The sequence below is a fragment of the Coregonus lavaretus genome, assembly GCF_964263955.1.
Source record: "Coregonus lavaretus genome assembly, chromosome: 12".
NCBI lineage: Eukaryota > Metazoa > Chordata > Actinopteri > Salmoniformes > Salmonidae > Coregonus > Coregonus lavaretus.
In genome coordinates this window covers 30335229-30356570 of record NC_139999.1, presented here as the reverse complement: position 1 = coordinate 30356570, position 21342 = coordinate 30335229, and the positions used below count along the sequence as shown (strand labels likewise).

The following is a 21342-nucleotide window of genomic DNA, read 5'->3' as shown; positions in this document are numbered from 1 at the left end:
TAGTTAACACTATCAACATTTCGCTCTACTGTGGGAATTGTGATCGAATCAAAGCAATATTATCCACTTTCAACGTAATATACTGAGACAGAACGAACTATGCAAGATTTAGTATGCAAAATGAACTGTGCAAGAGATTTTCTTGTAAACAGAGCGCATTGGAGTAGGATTATATTGCATTGACAGGCACCACTCAGGCCCATACCCTACACAGACCGGTGCGCATAACCAATCAGAGCTGCAGTAGGCCTATATACAAATAGCCATTGCCAAATATGGATCTGTGCCATTCACTTTGAACTGGACTGTGTTTAGGCTACAGTATGAGCAGTTGCCAGTAGATGCGCTTCTTTTGAGATCAAAGTGAGAGCTGCATGTAGCCACCTTTGCACATTTGTTCATATTCTTTGCTAGTTAGTGAGTTATTAGCCCAGTTATAGCTAATTTCTAGTCAACAAAAAGCAAGTCTGGTAAATAGCTTTTTTATGTCTGAAAGGGGAAGTGTTGTATTTTGAGACAGTCTTGAAAAAACGAAGTAGCCAATAGGCAGAGCGTAGCATAATTTGTCTGATTCTCTGTAATAATGGTATGGGAATAATAATATGTTATTTTGTAAAGTGGTTTCTTGCATCAAATACAACATTTTCAGTCACCTCCTTGTCTGAAGGACAAATGGATAAACAGGTTAATGTCAAGCCCTGCATGTTTTTTTTCCAAAAGTATCATGGAATGTAGGCATTGAACACCACACATTGGCTGCTACTGTAGGCTGAATGATAGAACAGCTATTTCCATGTTAAAATGTTATTGGATGCGTTTTTCTCCATTGTTTTTGATGGTAGGCCAATCTGGTAGGCCGACATTATGATCAAATTGCCACAGTAGCCTACTTGGCCACTGTTAAAACTGTAACTTAAAGCGGGTACAGCCTCAGTGTTCACAGTAAACGCATGCCCGAAGTTGCACATCATTTTCACAATGTTCAAGTATGCGCACATCACCTGAAATTTGCTCAGTGGCCAAAAAAATTTGAGGGAACATTGCTCTGAGGGCCCAGAATAGGCTAGTTGATACAATGTTGCAAGTTCGCTAGCAACAGCTTCAGGCAGGACCAAGTGATGATTTGATACAATGTTGCACTTCACTAGCAATAGCTCAAGTCAAGACAGACAGAAAGGGAGGCAGAAAGGCGGAGTAGAGAGATAGAGATTACATTTTACATTTTAGTCATTTAGCAGACGCTCTTATCCAGAGCGACTTACAGTTAGTGAGTGCATACATTTTCATACTGGTCCCCCGTGGGAATCGAACCCACAACCCTGGCGTTGCAAGCGCCATGCTCTACCAACTGAGCTGTAAAATATCATAATCCAGCAGTGATTCAACAGCGAGGGGGTGAATAGAACACTCAGAATCTCCCTTCTTAATTTCTAGCAGATATTTTCATCTCTGTCACATGAAACCGCTTGTGCGTGCGGTGTGCTTCTGAGAACAGCGTTTTCCCCCTAATTGCATTTTGGAACATTCAACGTAGCCTAAAGCCATGTGCGTATTGTTGAGCTTATAATATGAAGAAATAAAACTAACATTTTAAGAAAATGGTCTCATCTGTTGCATCAGCCTCATTGCTTTTTAAATATTTTAATGTGCAGCAGTTGTATGGATTTTGAATCTGTACTCCCAGAACTGTCCCAGAGTGTTTTGAACCTTATACATATTTTTTATCGTCCCAGGGAAGACGAGACACCCTTAATTCCGAGCCCTGGAGGGAATTATTTTATAAAGACATAAAAAACGAAATGGTTGTAATTGTAATGTTGCAATAATTTATAGGCCACCAACGCTGCGTTTTACACAGGTAGCCCAAATCCGATATTTTTTTCACCAATTGGTCTTTGACCAATCAGATCAGCTCTGAAAATATCTGATGTTAAAAGATCTGATGTGAATGGTCAAAAGACCAATTAGTGGTACAAATATCAGAATTGGGCTGCCTGTGTAAACGCAACCCATGCGTGGCAAACAATTGCCTGGCTACCCAGACTCCTTGCTCAGGCCAAACGCTACGCCACGCCCATGGACGTTTGTTTCTTCTTCGCAATGAGTCTGGATCGGAGTACATCCCGACCCTTCACCGAATGCGAATACATTCGGGGCCGTCTGATTGGTCCAGTAACCGTTGGGTTGGGCCAGAGCCAGAACACACGTGGGTAAAGCGGCGGTTTGAAAATTAGGCTTTGATATTCTGATTGGTTAGAGCCGATCCAATAGCTGAGGATTTTGTTTTGTACAACGCCCCTAGTCATTGTCACCACAAACAACTTCAATGATGGCAGTCTCAGACCAAAGTATGTAGCGAACGACAGAGCAGCAGAATAATTTCATGTGAGTCCTCAGACTAAACGTTCTCCAGGAGAGCCTTAAAGAGGCAGTGTTGTATTTTGAGACAGGTTTAATATGCAAAAGAAGCCAATAGGCAGAGTGCAGTCTACATTTTTGTCTGATTCTCTATGGTAAAAAGATAGCATTTTATTTTGTAAAGTGGTTCCTTGCAAATCAATTTTTTATTTTTAAACAAGTGACTTGGGCTTTTGAACAAGAAAAAAAAAAAGGACAAGTGGCTATAAAAGTTAATGTCAAGCCCTGGAGATGTTGTAAAATATCATAATCCAGCAGTGATTCAACAGCGAGGGGGTGAATAGAACCCTAAAGTGTCAATCACACTCAGAATCTCTTAGTTTGAGAGTCGGTCCACTCTGGGATTAGATTAGGACAAAGTCTCCATTACTCCTTATATGGAAGGAACTACTAACACACAAGCACAAGGTCTTTGCGGTCTCAGAGTCTTACCCTTTCCAGATCCTCTTTCATTTGCAGATTTTTTTTACGAACACACCCATAATATGTGACGTGGTTGTATTTGTTTCGTGGATGAGAGTACATGTAGTTAAGTGATAATGCCTGAGAAGCCGGTGTTTGTCGAGGGCGGGTAAATCGTGCCAATATATCCTCCAAACACCGGCTTATCGGGCATTATCACATTTATTCAAAGGGTTACCAACATATTCAATTAATGACTTACATATTGTCATAAAAAACGTTATTTTGATTAATTTATTCTTATTATTTCATCCTTCCACAAGATATAGTCCCGACACAAATCTAGGGTTGCTCCCCAAACTGGTTGGTCGTTCGTTTTACTGGTTCGGTTGCCAGAGACGCGACCCAGTAGTTCAGTCTTTTTGTTCTGTATCTATGGACGCGACCCAGTCGTTCGTTCTAAATGTTCCATTGCCATGCTGGCTGGCAACATTCTAATCCCTTGCTTGCTAGCCAACTACGGCTAATTTACAGTCACGTCAAACAGTGCAGCCAGAATGACTACAAAGTAGCTTCATTTGCGTTTGTTTAAGCTGTTTTCTAGTGACATTTATTTGGATACATCCATAACAATGAGCTAATGATGCACGATTTTGCCTGGCGTAGAAAATGTGTTGTCTCGTCAGGACACTTATTCAGAGGAGCTAGCCAACAACACAGCTAACACAATCATTTAACACTGAAGCTGGAAAGACAGCAAACTAGCTGCACTTCGTTTCGTTTGACCTGTTTTCTATTGATAGTGCTTTGTATGTATACATACATATTGTGCTGATTCATGATTTCGAATGGATGAGAAAAGCTGCCTGCCTGTCTGTCTCATCCCGACAAGTTCATTACTATGGGACATCTGGAGCTCGAATTTGAATATTGAAACAAAGTTGCAAATGTCGGAGTGACAGACAGCAAGGTTTATACAAATCTCCGCTATTGAAAACTAAATGTTAGTCTAAAAGAAATGTGAGATAATGTCTAGTGGAGATCAAGTTTATAAATAGCATGGCTGGTCATATGAGACAGTGGATTGCGCAGTCAGATGGAACAGAGTAAATAGGCATTTTAACGTCATAGATTTAACCGGTGGTAATTTGTGGAAGAGACACCGGCTGGAATGCGGTTTTAAACAATCAGCATTCAGAATTAGACCCACCCGTTGTATAATGTTACATTACCAATGTGGAAGAAAGTAAAAAAAAGATATTTCTGTTTCTCACTATTATGGTGTCGTATCCCACATCCCCTGTCATGTAACCAGTGACATACATATTGGATGGAGAACGTCTCTGAGGTGGGCTGGAAGGTGGAGTACGCTGTAGTGTTGAACATGGAATGGTTGCCTCGTGAGGGTGAGGGAGAAAAGGAGAAAGAGTAGACATGATTTAAAACTACATTCAGTCGGGGGCCGATTTTTGTCAGAGCCGATGGTCGGGGTCTGGAAAATAAATATAATATTTTGTACACTGCAAACCACAACTAAGCCCAAAAAAGAGACGGTATTGGAAAATAATCATTCATACCTTGATTACATTGAGACACAATCACATCTCTTTTTATTTGTGGGAATACTTGGTGAACAGATTTCTTAAATGAAACACATTTTTATCTGAATTCCTGGTGATTTTAGTATTTTACCCAAAAATCAGGGCCAAAACACTTGAGGGCAAAAAAATCACTTGGGTGGTTTTGGCCTGCAGGCCGCCTGTTGCCGACCCCTGATTTAAAGAATAATACATCTTATTTAGAGGATACAGTTCCACAACTAGATATAATTTCATTGTATCACTGTTGTGTATCTCTGTATCAGTCTGTCCATACTCACTGCAGGCCTGGCTGCTGCTGCAGTGTAGAGAGGGCACCCACAGGTCGGCAGAGCCTGTGTCAAAGAGAACCTTGAATTGACTGAGGGGGTGTACCAATGGCGATGACTCCATAGTATGTGGACTGTGTGAGACAGTCAAGGGAGAGAGACAGATTCATAAGCTGATGTGATATGAGGAATGTTTCAGCCAGACACTCAAGTAAGACTGAGCAGTCACCAAGACTGGGCTTTAGGTAGGTGCACGCACCTCTGGATAGTAGGTCATGGGCACCGTGGCATCTCCAGGCATGGTGTTAAACTTGGCTCTGGGGTCGTAGGGATACTTCCTCTTGTACTCTTCATACAGACCCTTCTCCTCCAGAGCCTGCCTGGCTGACTTCTCCTTTATCAGAGGAACCCTGGGCCACAGAGTGGACATCTCTATTTTAGCATCAGATCATATAACACTACGTCCATCTACTGTGACTCAGAGAGGAACAGAGCTTTAAAACAGTCTGATACTGTAGTTAGAAAACTGTTTTCCTTTCAATTTAGTTTCAGCATATTCAAAAGCTACCCTCATATCTCTCTCAGCAACACAATATCCTACATAAATCTGTGATGATATAAGGTGCAATAAATGAAATACGTTATCTTTTTGAATAAACTATAGTTCTTACTTGAGAAGGCACTCAGAAAGGGCCACTAAGGCAAACAGCACAACAGCTGACTTCATCTTGTCTGATCAGTTACCTGGGAGTACAGTACACTGGACAGGGTAGAACAACCTTGGCCTTTTTATACACCCTAGTGTGTGTTTGGACAGTGTTCATTATTCCCAGCATTTACACCTCCTATACTTCTGCCATATCTAATGCAGTGATAAGAAACTACTTAACAACTATACGAACAGAGTTCAATAGGTTAATATATCAGATAAGGGGAACAATAAAGAACTGAGACTAGTTCACCTGAAACCTTTCAAAGTAAAAATGTATTATCCATGCCTCAAATTATTCAACAATTAGGAATAAAGAGGGTCTAAAAATAGTATCAATAGTATAATTTCCATAGAATCTTTTTGACGTATGATCCTGCATTGAGACAGGGCAAAGTGAGGAACACCTGCTCCTTCCATGACAGACTGACCATGTGAAAGCTATGATCGCTTATTGATGTCACTTGTTAAATCAACTTCAATTAGTGTAGATGAAGGGGCAGAGACAGGTTAAAGAAGGATTTGTCAGCCTTGAGACATGGATTGTGTATGTGTGCCATTCAGAGGGTGAATAGGCAAGAAAAGATTTAAGTGCCTTTGAACAGGGTATGGTAATAGGTGCCAGGCGCACCAGTTTAAGTGTGTCAAGAACTGCAGCGCTGCTGGGTTTTTCACGCTCAACAGTTTCCTGTGTGTATCAAGAATGGTCCACCATCCAAAGGACATCCAGCCAACATCACAACTGTGGGAAGCTTCAGAGTCAACATGGGCCTTTTGAGACCTTGTATAGTCCATGCCCAGGCGAATTGAGGCTGTTCTGAGGGCAAAAGGGGGTACACCTCAATATTAGGAAGGTGTTCCTAATGTTTTGTACACTCAGTGTAAGTTATTTGAAGTGGCATGTGTTTCTATTTGTGTACTGTTGTGAACTGCATGAGAAAGAATAAGCCAATAAATCTACATCTGCACTAATGAAGTGCGTATACAGTACATGTAGGTCACACCTTGTTACAGGTTAATAACAAGTCACATATGACGTACTGTTCCAGTTTATCTGACTCAGCCTTTCCCACAAAGATTTCTGTATATAATATGTAATATGGGATTATGTTGACTTTTCAGAATATGAGCATGTAACATATTTGAGTGTGTACGATTGGTTTTAGTTTAATGGCTTCAATTACCCATATTATTAATGGCCATTTGATACAAAGAATAGAGTGACTTTAATGACTGCAAATAAAGGACTGAGCGTACTTTCCGCATACTTTAGTCTGATGGGAATTGTTCAATTGTCCGCATGTCACCAATTTGATTATCACTTGATTAGAGGGTTATTATATAAGATAAGATAACGTCATTAATAACGGTCTGATATTTCACATGCCTCTGCAAAGATCTAGGTGACGTAGGTTATCGTCTAACTTCTTTAGACAACTCTGCCATCTAAAGGACAAAGTCAGACATCATCATAACTTACTGCTGATTGACTTTCTTAAAATTTCATACAATTTTATGTAATGCCAACAAGTTGGAACATTGTAAAACTGTAATAACTTTAGATCATTTAACCTCATCTTCAATTGGACACAAGTAATAAAAGAGAACACACTAATAAAAAACAACAGCCATGTTTAAAATAAAATACTTTTTATTAAAAGAATAACATTATACAAATTGTTTTAATTGAAACGTAATATGGTATGTACAAATTACAATTAGTTAAAATAGTAAATAATGACTCTGGCTAAATGCATATTAAATTGTAAACACTGACAGCATTAAATGTACTCACCAAAGTGTGGATCCCTTGTCAGATGAATTCCTTGTTTAATACTGTATCAACCAGATATGTTTGTTAATTAGATAAAACATATTCAGGCAAAACTCTACACCTTGTACAGTTTTACAGTTCTGTTTTCAGGTTGTATGACTCTTCCAGAGCAGAAACAGTTCAATGGAGCAAGCCTATCTTTATTTCCTCCTTTTCTGAATGTTGCTCTTTCCAAGCTCTTGTGAAACTCAAACATGTGAATAATCGCTGTTCATGAGGAACACATAAGGAGGTCATAATACAGTAGTATGGGCAGTGGCGGCTGGCCGATAGAGGGCGCTAGGGCGCCGCCCCCTTAAATAAAATTATTTTAAAAAATAAAAAAAAAAAAAAATAAAAAAAAAAATAATAATAATAAAAACATCAGTATGTCAATATTTGTGTGTTTGAAATATGGAATGCACACAGTAATATGTGTAAGATATGATAGAAAATCATATTCGCAACCTTTCCTCTGCCTGTCAAACGCCTCGTCAGCTCTGGGCGATACAGAAAGTGCCCCGAGGAGGCGGGTCTACGTAGCAGTTAAGCCAATTGCTAATTTAAGATATGAATGTATGACATAAAATGTAGCTAATCAGCGATTTTAATTCGAATCCAAGGAGGGCGATTATTTTATCGCCCCAAGCTCGCCCCTGATAAAATAAGGACCGGGCTCCAGTGGCGCCATTTTTACTAGACGACAATGGCGAGCGCAAACGTTACTCCTCCAAGACCCAACCCTAACTCGGTGAAATCTCTCCTCCAAGATCCGTTTGAGAGGAGAACTTTGTCAGAGAAAGTTCGGGTGAAAGAGCTGGGCCCAGATCAACCTGACCTCTCAATCAGACAGCAGGCTAGCGAGAAAGGGAAGCAGTATATGCGCGGCTTCTCCCGTAGCTGGTACACCAGGAAGGCTTGGCTAGCTGGGTGCACTGATGCTAATGCTTTATTTTGCTTTCCGTGCTTGCTTTTTAAAACGACGGGGTCAGATTCAGCATGGACAGGTACCGGAGTGAGGGATATGAAGCACCTGTCAGAGAAGGTAAAGAAACATGAGAACACCAGGGCACACATGGACAACTCTGTAAAGCTAGCTGTATTAGGAAGGGTGAACATTGCTACGCAGCTGGATGACGGCCACAGGATTGCGGTGAGGAAACACAATGAGGAGGTGGATAAAAACAGGCACATTCTATCCAAAATTATCGATTGTGTGAAGTTCTGTGGGGCTTTTGAGTTGGCCTTGCGTGGGCACGAGGAGACTGACTCCTCGGACAACCCCGGCATTTTCCGGGGCTTAGTGGATTTTGTTGCCTCCCTCGACAGTGTGCTGGAGGAGCACCTGAAGACAGCTACCGTTTTTAAGGGCACGTCAAAGACGATACAGAACGAGCTGTTGGACTGTATGCTGTCAGTGCTTAAGGATTACATCCTGGAGGAAGTAAAGAGTGCTGATTTTATCGCCATTCAAGCTGACGAGACGACTGACGTTTCCACCCACTGCCAGTTGGTGCTTGTGATACGCTACATCGATGCTAAAAGTAACGTCCAAGAGCGTTTTTTCGAGTTCATTTTGATCGAGAACGCAACCGCCGACACCATCGCTACAGCGCTGCTGGAGAGGCTCAGCACCATACTCTCACATGGACAAAAGGCCAAACTTATTGCCCAGGCTTACGACGGAGCAAGTGTGATGAGGGGAGCCACCGGCGGAGTGCAGCGTAAAATAGTGGATGTGTACGAAAATGCGCACTACGTCCACTGCTATGCACATCAGCTGAACCTCATCATGCAGCAGGCTACTTCACGCATCCCCAGGATCGGCACTTTCTTTTCCGACCTTGCAGGATTTTCTGCTTTCTTCTCCAGGTCTCCCAAGCGAACCACCGTGCTTGACGAAGTGGTTGCGCATAGACTCCCCAGAGCCTCTACAACACGGTGGAACTTCCACAGTCGCGCTGTAAACACTGTGTACGAGTACAGGGATGACCTCCTAACGTGTTTCCAGACCATCAGAGACTCTGGGAACTTTGATGCCCCGACTGTCAGAGAGGCGGGGGGCTTTGTGAGGATGCTCGAAGACGAGGCTTTCTGTTTTTTCCTGGCACTGTTCCACAAGATCATGCCAAATGTGGACATGCTTTTCAGCCAGCTGCAGAAGAGGAACATCGACCCTGTCTTCATTAAAGCACTTGTCCAGAGGTTCACAGACAGCATGCTAACAATCAGGTAAATAACTATATTTACTATTGGCTGATAAAGATGTTGTTAGAAAGATGAATAGTTCACTTACAACAGTTTAAAAGCCTAAATGTGTCTGGTCATCAAAGTGAGTGATTATCATAGAGCCGTCACAATTATATTTGTTTTAGTATTTTAAAAGGAAAGAGAAGACACAATCAGACGTTGATAATAATGCAGGAAAGTACTACACAGTTTGTAATAATTATTCAGGTGTCCACCAGGTCAATTTCTAGAAGAGGCCTAGTTGTTATTGAAGATTAACTTTATTGCTAAGTGCACAGCAGAACAAAATGATGTTGCATCCCTCTCACAAATGTAATAGAAAAAGGCTTTAAAACGTAATAACATCAGTTAATTATGTACATCACAGGTTAAAAGCAGTTACTAGACATAGTTTGTGTGTATATACACACTATCTGTCTGTCTGTCTGTCTGTCTATATATATATATATATATATATATATATATATATATATATATATATATATATATATATATAAAAGTCACTGGTTGTGTGTTGAGGGGGAATTACAGTGAGTTAAGAAGTCTGATTGCAAGTTATCAAATTAAACTTTATTTTTTGGACCCAGGGCCTCAATTCCCTCTTTGTGTGGGGACAGCGCATCTGACGAGCAGCAACAGCCCATCAAGCGACGGAGGATGCTGGGACCAGGAGAACAACAGAGGTTGGCTATAGAGGTAAGTTGTGATGTAATTGTCAGTGTTTCCCCCTAGAACTATTTTCAGGCCTGGTAGTATGTAGCCAAAACCCTGAACAATCAGCACCTTGGTAATCATATACTTGAGTTGGACATAGGCATGTGTCAGTCAGGATCACTTGCATCAAAATAGCTTAATTGCAAATTAAAGCTGATGATGTATCTTTTACAGGTATGTGATACCATCCTGAGTCATGCCAAAGAGAGGTTCTCCTTCACCCAGCACCTCATCAGCGCAACACTATTGCACGGAGAGTTGTTCCCACAACACAGTGTGAAGTTCCCCGATACAGCGCTTGAAACAACCGTGGAGGCGTACCCCATGTTGAACAAGGCCAAGCTCAAAACCGAACTGTCCCTCATCTATGAGAACAGTGAGTTCAAGGCTTGTAGTGGTGCAGTGCCCCTGTACCAGTTCTTCATGGAGAACAACCTTCAGAGCACTTTCACAGAGACTGCCAGCCTCCTCAAGATCCTCATCACCACACCCATGACAACTGCTGAGTCAGAAAGGTGCTTCTCTACACTGAAAAGGATCAAGACCTTCCTGAGAAACAGCATGACACAGGATCGCCTGAACGCTCTGGCCATGCTCTCCATGGAGAAGAAACTTGTCAGGGACATTCCTGACTTTAATCAAAGGGTCATTGAGAGGTTTGCCACTCAGAAGGACAGACGGGCAAAATTCCTGTACAAATAAGATGACAGACACACACACACAGAGCAGCTCTGGCCGCATGTTTCTTTGTATATAGTTGACCTTAGCATAAAAAATCCAGTTATATATGGTACTCTAGAAAGTCTTAATAGTGTCTTTGCTAATATTACTGTATATATGTTGTTTGTATCAATTAATTGTTGCAGTTCTGGAGCACATTAACAATTAGTCACATTTAGTATGATCATAAAATACTGTATGCTATTCTTCCAGTCAAAGGTTTGAGTTCACCCACTTGATATCCATTTCTATATTATACATCCTTTTATACAGTGTAAGATTTCCTATAAACTTTATAATAATTTCATGTTATTGTCCACTTTCCACTCTGTTCTGACAGCATGCCTGTTGCGTTGCCTGTTTACTACCAATGGTGAAAAGTTCACTTTAAATGCAAATGAAAGGCTTGGGTTTGTGTAATATGTTTTTGTGTAAGAATGCCTCAACTTTTTAATATTGGCATTAAATAATTACTGAATGTTTCACTGAGCACTGCTGTCCTGCAGTTTGTGTTAAAATATATCGCGATGGTTACAGGAAAAAAAAAGTATGGCACAGCCCCACCGAGAATATTTTTCACCAGCCGCCACTGAGTATGGGATTAATGTGTATTTACTACAGTGCATGATGTAGTACCTGATGAAAACGGTTTCCTGGAGGATTAATCGATGAGCTGAGGACTGAAATCGGGCCACATCCTTAACACAAAGACAAGACTGGCAAGAGAAACAACAAAACACATGTAGCACATTAAAACATTTGAACACGTCATACAAACATCCAATCCCCTGAAATAGTACTGGAGACAATTTTAACAACTCAATATCACATATCATAAGGATATGTTCTAGATAAACCAAAGCTTTCAGTATCAAATGAAATAACCAAGCGTTATAATCTAGTAGAAAAAAGCTGATTGAATCTTTTAGAATCGTATTGTAAATGGTAAAACGACAGCATTTACTGTTCAAAGCCACCTGGGACTAGTGATGGCTAAGAGAAAGTCACTACTTACCTCTTCGTAATGCAAAGTCAATGTTACCTACTGTGAAATAAGTAATTCATCTAAACCCATTCAATATTATCAGTGAAGAAGGGCCCTGCATGATCTGACAACATTAATTTACATTTTAGTCATTTAGCAGACGCTCTTATCCAGAGCGACTTCCAGTTAGTAACATAACACATCTACTGATGATCAATACTCATGGCATATTTATACGTCTATCCTTTCTGCTCCTCTCAACTGTGGGGGAACATGAGTCCGCAGCTGTTCTTCCATTTGTGTCTAATCTATAAAATGCAACTTTGAGATTATTTAATGTGTTCCTGCCATTTTATGCAGTTGTACAAGCAGTATTGATCATATCAGACTACCAGGTCTTTCCATCACTAAGATTTCTGTTAAACTGAATGTTATGCTTGTGCTGCAGATATAAAAGGCTGATGTTTTCAAGAGCGTGTCACTCCCCCACTCATAAGCAGGGAACACTCTGTATCCTACCCATTCATATCATTAAACAAGATGGATCCTGTCTCCCCTGATAATGTGCAGTTCTAATTTTAACTCTAACATTTGTTCTCTACCAGTTGTTCTTCCTGCATGCTGTTAAATAGCCCATCTGAATCTTTTACCATTTTAAAAACAATATAGCCTTTGAGGATATTATTAGATTTGTGTATGATTTTAGGAATAGTCCTGACCTACATTTGACATTTTAGTCATTTTAGCAGACGCTCTGATCCAGAGCGCATACATTATTATTTTTATTCATACTGGCCCCCCGTGGGAATCGAACCCACAACCCTGGCGTTGCAAACGCCATGCTCTACCAACTGAGCTACATCCCTGCCGGCCATTCCCTCCCCTACCCTGGACGACGCTGGGACAATTGTGCACCGCCCCATGGGTCTCCCGGTCGCGGCCGGCTACGACAGAGCCTGGATTCGAACCAGGATCTCTAGTGGCACAGCTAACACTGCGATGCAGTGCCTTAGACCCATCTGCGCCACTCGGGAGACTTAGCTTAGCTATTTATCTATCCCTCCCCAGTTACACTTGACGGAGTAAAATGTCATATTCAATTTAACTTACCGGTATGTGACATTCACATCAGAGGGACTTGACAGCAGTTTCTGACTTCTATTGGATAAGCAATATTTAGAATCTAAATTTGCCTGTTACAAAACAACATGCATGGAGAAAAATCTATGGACAGCGCACTGTTAATGAATTGTATAACAGACCTATGGACATTTTGAAAGTGAAACAAAATGATCATGGAGCAATACACTATGCTAAATTGTAACCAGTGCTTTTATACTAATGGCATTGCTTTGAGGAGATTTCTATACCTGTTTATGTGCAATATATACAAGTGTATGGTATTACATTTATTATGAACCAGGTATCATTCATTGAATGGCTTTTCTGCTTGCCTCATATATAGAATGCATCTAAGTACACAAAACCAGATTAAGTGATATTCAGGTGTTCATTACAAGGGTTCAGACTGTTCTTTGTTTATACGTACCCAAGTATGTCGTTCAGGCAGCAATCTTTACCTGAGCAGGGACAGGTGTCTGTGGGTGGGATGGAGATGCCAACTCCTGTCATAGACAGGCAGAGCTCAAAACCTCTGAGAAGCCTTGTGTTGCCGTCCAGGGTGTGGCACACACACAGTGGGTCTCTCGCAAAGCAGGATTTGCATTTCCTACCAAAGTTTACATACCAAATCCGCAACTATGCTGGTCAGGCCTGGCATCCTGGCACTAAGTCGAGTGATAACTGGGCAATTAGTTAGTGCCTCCTGTGGATTCTGGATCCCTGATGGCAGCACAATGACTGTCTCTTCATTTTGATTTCATATTCAATTAGAATAAACTTTAGAACTAAATCAATTCAAATCATCGATCCCTGCACAGGGCGGGTGGTTCCTTTCACTGGGAGTGGCACATGGTGGTTTGCGGAAAGACTGGGTGCCGAGTCACTCCATCCCATGGAGGGGTACCAATGTAACCTGACCCTAACACAGTAAAATCTTCTTCTTGCAGGCTTCAAGGCAGGGAGAACAACGCAACTGGCAAATACACAAATAATTAAAACTATGGCTCCTTGTTAAGCTGGAACAGATCTTGAGGCATTACTCTCCTAGCTCTGCAGGGTTGTTTTCGTCAGTAATTGAGTGGACAGGACAGGCACCCCAGCTGTGTGTTGTCGGCCAAAGTGACACACAGCAGAGGTGTGGTGTGCAGAGCAGAGGAACACCCGGGGAAACTGGATCAAAGTGGCACAAGGTGATGACAACAGCACCGCCATCAGAGCAGCCAGCAGAGGTGAGCCTCTCTCCAGCCTCCGTTGTAACAGCTCACTGGAAAACAACTCCTGCACCGCTGGCTACGAGGACCAGAGATGACACAGGAGTAGAGCCCCACTCCCCTCTTCAAGGGGACACTAGGGACATCTCAGCAAAGGCACAGAAATGATGGCATGGTAAAAGGGGGGGGGCGCATATTGGCATTGACAACTGGAACATCAGCAACTCTTCGAAAAGCGGTGTCAACAATGATGGTGAGCAATGATGTTAACACAAAGATTTGAGCTCTTTCCCTTGCTCGCAATACTTTTCTTTCTTTCCTTTCAGGTCTGAAAAGGTGCTCCCATTTTTCACACAGACATGGCCTTCGTGTTTTTTAAGTGCAAAAGACAACTCCTTCGTAACACAACAGAAAAGGTCACAAAAGTCGTCTTCCAAGGCAGAAACATTTCTTTTCCCACGAAAGAACATTTATTGATACCGAAACAAAATCTATGAAGTGCAAGCCGCACTTTGTGTTTTTTTGACAACTACGTCTTAGGCGCATGTGCAATTGCGGTTTCCATTTTTTCTCCAGAAATCAGGTAGACACAGCACAAGCACATTTTCCATTTCAAACACGGGAACTGGCATCACAAAGCATTAACACAACGAGCAGTAAATTCTGTAAAATGCACGAAGGGCCACTGTGCAAAGGACCCTTGCCCCTGTGCATTCTGGGGGTATTTTTGCGTATGGTGTTTTCCAATGTCCAACGGTGGTATGGTGGTGTTTTCCACTGGTATCCCTTGCTCAAATCTGAAGTGTCCATAGCATACATACAGTAATAATTTTATACAAGAAATGTCACTTAAACTACATTTTGAAATAAAAATGTAGTTTTTTCTCTCAATAAAATGCCAATACACGTTGAATCCTAAGTAGAAGCACAAGGCTATGGCATTAACAACACTACTGGTGAGTTCCCCAAGTATAAAGTTGGCAATTAATGTAAACGCCAAATTGAAAATCACCAATTATCTAAATTAACTTTAACTGTAGTATTTGGAGAGATTTTGATACATATGCCTAATGCCAGTCAACAAACCTTATCCTTAGTTGAACTCTAAACATAATTTAAGTATATCATTGAGCTAAACCTATTGTTAAAATATATATATGTTTTAAGTACATATATACATACATACTCTTGGTCCTTCAGTCATAAATTTGACATAACTGATTGAACTCATTGGAGAAATTCCAGTTAGATAAACTACTTTCCTTCTCTCCTTGATAACTCACTTTTGTGGAACTGCAAGAACTATGTGAAATGGCTCCACCTAGCTTTTTGGAAGGCTAGGCAGTTTCTAAAGGGTTTCTAGACAGTTCTCTCAGAGCCAAAAGGGGAAGTCATCAAGGGACACATATTACTGCCATGAGGGGCCATCATCATTTGTTGTAAGCTTGATTTCCCTCTTTACTATATATAGTGAAAGAATTACCTCAAATTAACTCATAACCATTTATCTGTGGGATGATTGTTGGAAATAACATTACTCATAATATAAAAACCAGGATAACATCCTGACCTCAAGGACCTCAGTGGCACAGGAAAATGGTGGTAGTTCTTATTTAGTCAAAAATAATACCCTCTATGGAATTTGTGTGGCATCATCTCTATTGAATGAACCCAAGGAACATAGAACTGTTGACAATCAAAACCATTCTGGATTTACGCTAATAGTCAATATTTGGATATTGCCTAACTAATTGGCACGTTTAAATTAGACCACTCAAAATAATCTGTTATGAGACTTGTTTTTTTTTACTAATAATCTATAAAGTCAGCAGGGCAATGCAACACTTGTAAAACAAACTCTGATATCCTAGATTCTCTTATAATGTATCACACAAAATATTGTTTCAAACATTGAAAATTCAAACTTAACTGTGGGTGCTATTGGTGCCATGCAAAGAGTCGGTGATACAGTAGGTGAAAATGGGAGCGCTTTGGCGATTAGAAATAATAAAAATCTTCCCAATTATGGATCAAATAAGTAAGACCTTATCAAACAGAAATGTTCGATTTGAGAATATTTCAGGTAGGCTTTGATGTAAATAACTGAATTTCAAAAACGTTCATGCCCCTTTAAATTGTCTGCTTGATAATAGAGACTGGTATATTCTTATTGGTCAAATAAAGCAGACATCAATAATATATTAGTAAAATTGGCAATGCAATGGCAGACCTTTCAAATCAGTGAAAACTGTATCGTCTTACAGCTATTGTAGTACACACACCTTCACAGGGCTCTTAAATTATGGCATGGCTTATCTATGACCAGTCTGAGTAAGTGTAAGAAATTCAACTGAGAGGAGATAAAACTGAACTACACTTAGTTTTTTCAGGTCTCAGATTAATCTTTATATGCTTTTATGTTCTACTGCAATGAATAGCAAACAAGACTTGACACCAGAGAAATGATTGTATGCAAATACAATGGAAGTCAGATTTTTTCCAAATAAGAAGGCAATAACCAATGTAGTCGCGCAATTAGAGAAAGGTGAGTACTTTGACTTAACCATTTTCAATTAAATGTATCCACTTCTTGCGATTTAAATTGTTCCCATTAAAAGTAGACCAACAATAGAATGTAATGCATGCTGAGTTGACAACTTCAAATATCTGAAAGGCTTGTTATTGTTGATTACCAAATGACTTATTATAGCATTGTGTTCTGCCAAGAAGTTCTACTTTTAGCAAGACAAAAAGCTATCAACCCCCCACCCTGTTCCCTGTTTCAATGACAGCTAAATCCCGTAACACATTGTGGGTGTGTATGTGCTACCAATACATCACACCTTAATGATTTTCACTTTTTCTCATTTTATGAGGCTCCTCGGACAATGACCATCACCAGGTAGTCCTCTTCGGTTTTGGCAAGGGCTTTAGCTGAGGCATCCAAGAACTGCTGGGAGAAATCACAAGGGGGGAAAGCGTGAAGAACTCCTGCGCCGTCCTTGTCGCGGCTGCCGACCACGGGCAGACTGATGACGCCGGCTGCTTGCTTCTGCTTCAGGTAGGAGACCAGGTTCTTCAGAGGCCTCTCGGTGGAGCTTCCCACGTCCTGGGGCCCCTCCTCGGAGCTCCCGGGCACAGCCAGGAGGACAGAGTAGCCGCTGGGGCCTGCTGTCTTGATGCGACGGGACACCTCGTCCAGCTTGGGCTGGTCCAGACGCAGGCGCTGGGTGATCTTCAGCTGGGACACCTGGCCACCAGTGGAGCTCTCCACCAGTAGTCCGGTTGTCACAGCTAAGTCCCCCTCTAGCAGGTGCATGGAGGTGGGGAAGCTGCTGTTCTTCAGCAGGAGCACACCCTGCCAGGCTTGACACAGCTTCTGCCCCCAGGCCCCCTGCTTAGACTGCAGGCTGGCCATGGAAGAGGAAGAGGAGGGATGGTCAGAGCGGTCCTCCCTCTTTACAGGGCTTGTACATGAGTCACTGGCTTTGCGTTTGCGGTCACGTTCTGGTAAGGCTGGGCTGACTGTCCGCAGCCTCTTGTCCCCAGGGCCACGGTCTAGGCTGCCCCGCTGCTTTCTGCCGGGAGAGGGTCTATCGGAGCGTGGGGGACTGTAGCGCCCCCCGTCCCGGCTGCTGCCACCAGGGCTGCGCTCCAGAGAGGTGCCATGGCGACGACGCCCATGTTCGCTGCTGTTTGGTGAGCGGTCCGGGCGACGCCCGTCCTCTAAGAGGCGCCATTTTCGGGCCTGGTCTCGGCTCTGCAGCTCCCGTTCACGTTCCATAGACCAGGGTTCCCGTGAACGCCTCTCCAGGTGCTCCACGGGTTCAAAAGCTGCCCCTCGCACCCTCTCACAGACCGCTGGGCCAGCCCAGTCAGCGTTGTACAGTTCCCTTTCCCTGAAGCGGAGTGAGGGTGGAGGGCTCCTCTCTCTGATTCTGATGGCCTCGAGGGTGGGCCGGTGGACGAACGAGTCTGCCACTAGGTCAAAGTGAGGCGGCAGGTACTGTTGCTGGTAGCGGAGTTCTGTGTCGGCAAAGTCCACCCTAAGTCTCCTCTCAGGACCACCCAGAGGAAAGCCACGCATGTGGGAGCAGGCGGCCTGGGCAGCGTCCAGGCTCTCATACTGGATGTAGGCCCATGTGTCCCCCTTCCTGTAGTCTATAGTCCTAATGGTGCCGAAACGGTCAAACTCCCTGGCCAGGGCAGCAAGGGGGACCCAGGGGCCAAGACCCCCCACCCACAGCCTGGTTGTGGGGGTCGCTTTTCCATAGCCAATTTTAATAGGGTTGTGACACACCACTTTTCCTGACATGGTGATCTTAGCACGGTGAGCCATGTCCAGGTTCTCGAACTTTAGGAATCCATAGGTGCTGTTCTGTCCGCGAGCGGATGTCCGCTTGATGTCCACCTCTGTGATCAACCCAAACCTGTCAAACACCCTCCTCAAGTCATTCTCTGTCACTGAGATGTCGAGGTTGCCAAGAAACAACGTCCTGTTGGCCCGCTGATCATCTTCAGGGGAGAGGAGGTCCTCCTCGCAGAAAGCTGCACAGTCAGGGATGAAGGGTGGTCGGCCCCTGGCTTCATAGATAGAAAATTCCCTCTCTCTTTCCAGTTCTCTAGGGAGGGAGGGCGGAGGGGGGAGACGACCCAAGGCTAGTTGCTGCAGTCGGAAGTCTCTATATCCTTGCCCCGTTGGTGAAAGGGGTCTTTGGACATGCAAATGTCTGTGTCCTGCATATGGATCTTTTTCGATGGGGGAGCGGCTCCTCCTCCGGTTCATGTACACCGCCTCAATTTTTAGAGGGTGGTCATAGAGTACCAACTTGCCGCGTGCGTGCTTGGCAGCCTTGGCGTCGTCGGGCCTTCTGAAATTCACAAATGCCACCCTTTCGTCGTTAACTCGGCTTATTTTGACACTCACGTCCCCAAATTTCTTAAATTCGTGAAATAATCCATCTTCAATGTCTTCGTCGCTCAACTGAGAGCCCAGTTCGCTAATTTTTAGAGTCTTGTACTCACTTTCATTACTCGGAAGAGACCGCGGTTCCCCGCGAGAATTGTTCCTTGTCGTGGGGTCCAGAGCAATGCTAATGTGTAGCTTGCTATTCGAACCAGTTTTATTAGCATAATCATGGTTACTCCCAGTTCGACTGGACACATGTCCGTCTAAATCTCGACTGTCTCTCTTTTCAGATGGTAAACTCCGTCTTACCGAACCACCACTTTTGACAGAACTATTCCCGTTACTGCCTGCCGCCGAGAGAGCTACCATTTTCTTACTTCTTGGGTGGCTTCCTCCAGTGTCTCGAATATCGTCCAGAATACGCGAGCGTTTTTTCAAGGGCGACCGCACCTTGCCTTTCATTCTCAGTAGACTGCAGTTACTGTCTTGAAAACGATATATTCTAACCTTACTACTCACTGTTCTTGTCCCTAACTTCGTTAAGTATAAAATGTGCTTTAATTCAACTCGTAGGCGACATGTCCGCCATGTTGAAGGGCTGCATTAAAAGTCCCGCCCAGCTGTGATGATTGGTGGAATGCTCGCGTAGAGAAGAACGATTGGTTCCACACATGTCACTAAACACAATATGGGTGCGGTTCTGGGCCTTAAAATACGTTGATGAAGGTCAGTAACCTCTAATATCTTAGGCATTATGTATGAGACACATTGTCAATGTTAATGTTAAAGTAGGCCTATCCTTTTTGGATCAGAGGGAAATGCAACATATATTTAACTACTTTTGACCAGGGCCCATAGAGCTCTGGTCAAAAGTAGTGCACTATGTGGGGAATAGGGTGCCATTTGGGACATAACCTCTCTGTCTGTATGGCTGCAGCCAAAGTCACCGGCACCAGTACTGGACTGGTGCTCTGCCAGCTAGAGAGATATAGGAGGAGTGATGAGGAACAGCAGGTGGAGAAGAGGAACAGTTGAACCAGGAGGATAGAGTAGGCACCGCAGCACAGCTACAGTACAGGCCTTTGGAGATACAGTATCTACCCCCTTTTATTCATTGGTGCAAATACACATGTGATTTGTAAACTTTAAGTTTATTATGGTAAAATGTCTGGTTCGCACATAGATACAATTGCATTACTCCTTTTGCCATGAGCAACCTGTTGCTAGGTGTATGTGAGAAGTACAATAACCACTAGGGGGCAGAGGGGTTCCTCTGATAAAGTGCTATGGACACTGAGGGCGGAGGCCTCCTTGTAATTCCCTTCACACTTCCTGTGACACACCTCAGGGTCCAGTGAAGGACAAACATACACAGGCTAAACCAGTTTCCATCCAATCTTTTTATCCAAGTAAAGTGCATGCCACTGGATGTAGTTTGGGGGTGGGGGTGCTGATTTTTTTTGGGTGGACTGCGCTACACTCTATATCGGTCCGTTAATACAGGACTAGTAAAGGCCCAGTGCACTACTTTTGTGAAAAATATTTTAATAAAACAACTTTATTAAAATATATTTTAAAAAATTAATTCTGATTTTTCAGGGGGTGCTGCACCCCTACTTCCCATGGCTGTGGACAGGCTTGATGGAAACAGAACAAATGTTGACTAAACAAAATATGCTAGACAAGGTGGGATCTTTTTGTGTCAGTAAAATGAATGATGCAAGAAATGTTGATGGAAAGATTTTTATGCACAAATATTGATATAATAACCATCATATCTAGTCACGCGATGACTTGTGTGGTCTACAACTCGGGAATTCATGCAGTTTATTAAATCAAATCAAATTGTATTTGTCAAATATACTGAATACAACAGGTGTATGTACAGTATCACTTGATTTTTTAAAAAGATTAAGGGTATACTGTGCAACTTTCATAAGGTCTGGATGCCTTATATAGAATACTGTACGACAAAAAGAGTCTGTATTGAAAACATGCCCACGTCAGGGGAGATACTTATTTAGGCAATCCCTAGCTGCTGGGCTGCTCAGTTCTGGCCCTGGGGGTCTGCTGTACTGTTGTCACTCTGGCCTAACACACTTGAAACCAATAATGAAAGTTTCAGTAAGATCCTAAAGCTGAGTGGGGTGTGTTGGGTTGGGGCGCTACAGGGCCGTGGACCCCTAGGGGCAGGACTGGGTGACCCAGCTAGACTGGTGGGG

At 42.7% G+C, this 21342-nt stretch overlaps 1 protein-coding gene across 1 annotated transcript; it reads right to left on the bottom strand.

Annotated features, from left to right (window-relative positions):
* Window positions 1-14642: 14642 nt before the first annotated feature.
* On the bottom strand, window positions 14643-19700 carry LOC311138082 (RNA-binding protein 15-like). The gene has a single exon (XM_084172740.1). The coding sequence runs from the start codon at window positions 19580-19582 to the stop codon at window positions 17081-17083; it is 2502 nt and encodes an 833-aa protein (XP_084028866.1). The 5' UTR covers window positions 19583-19700; the 3' UTR covers window positions 14643-17080.
* Between the last annotated feature and the right edge of the window lie 1642 nt (window positions 19701-21342).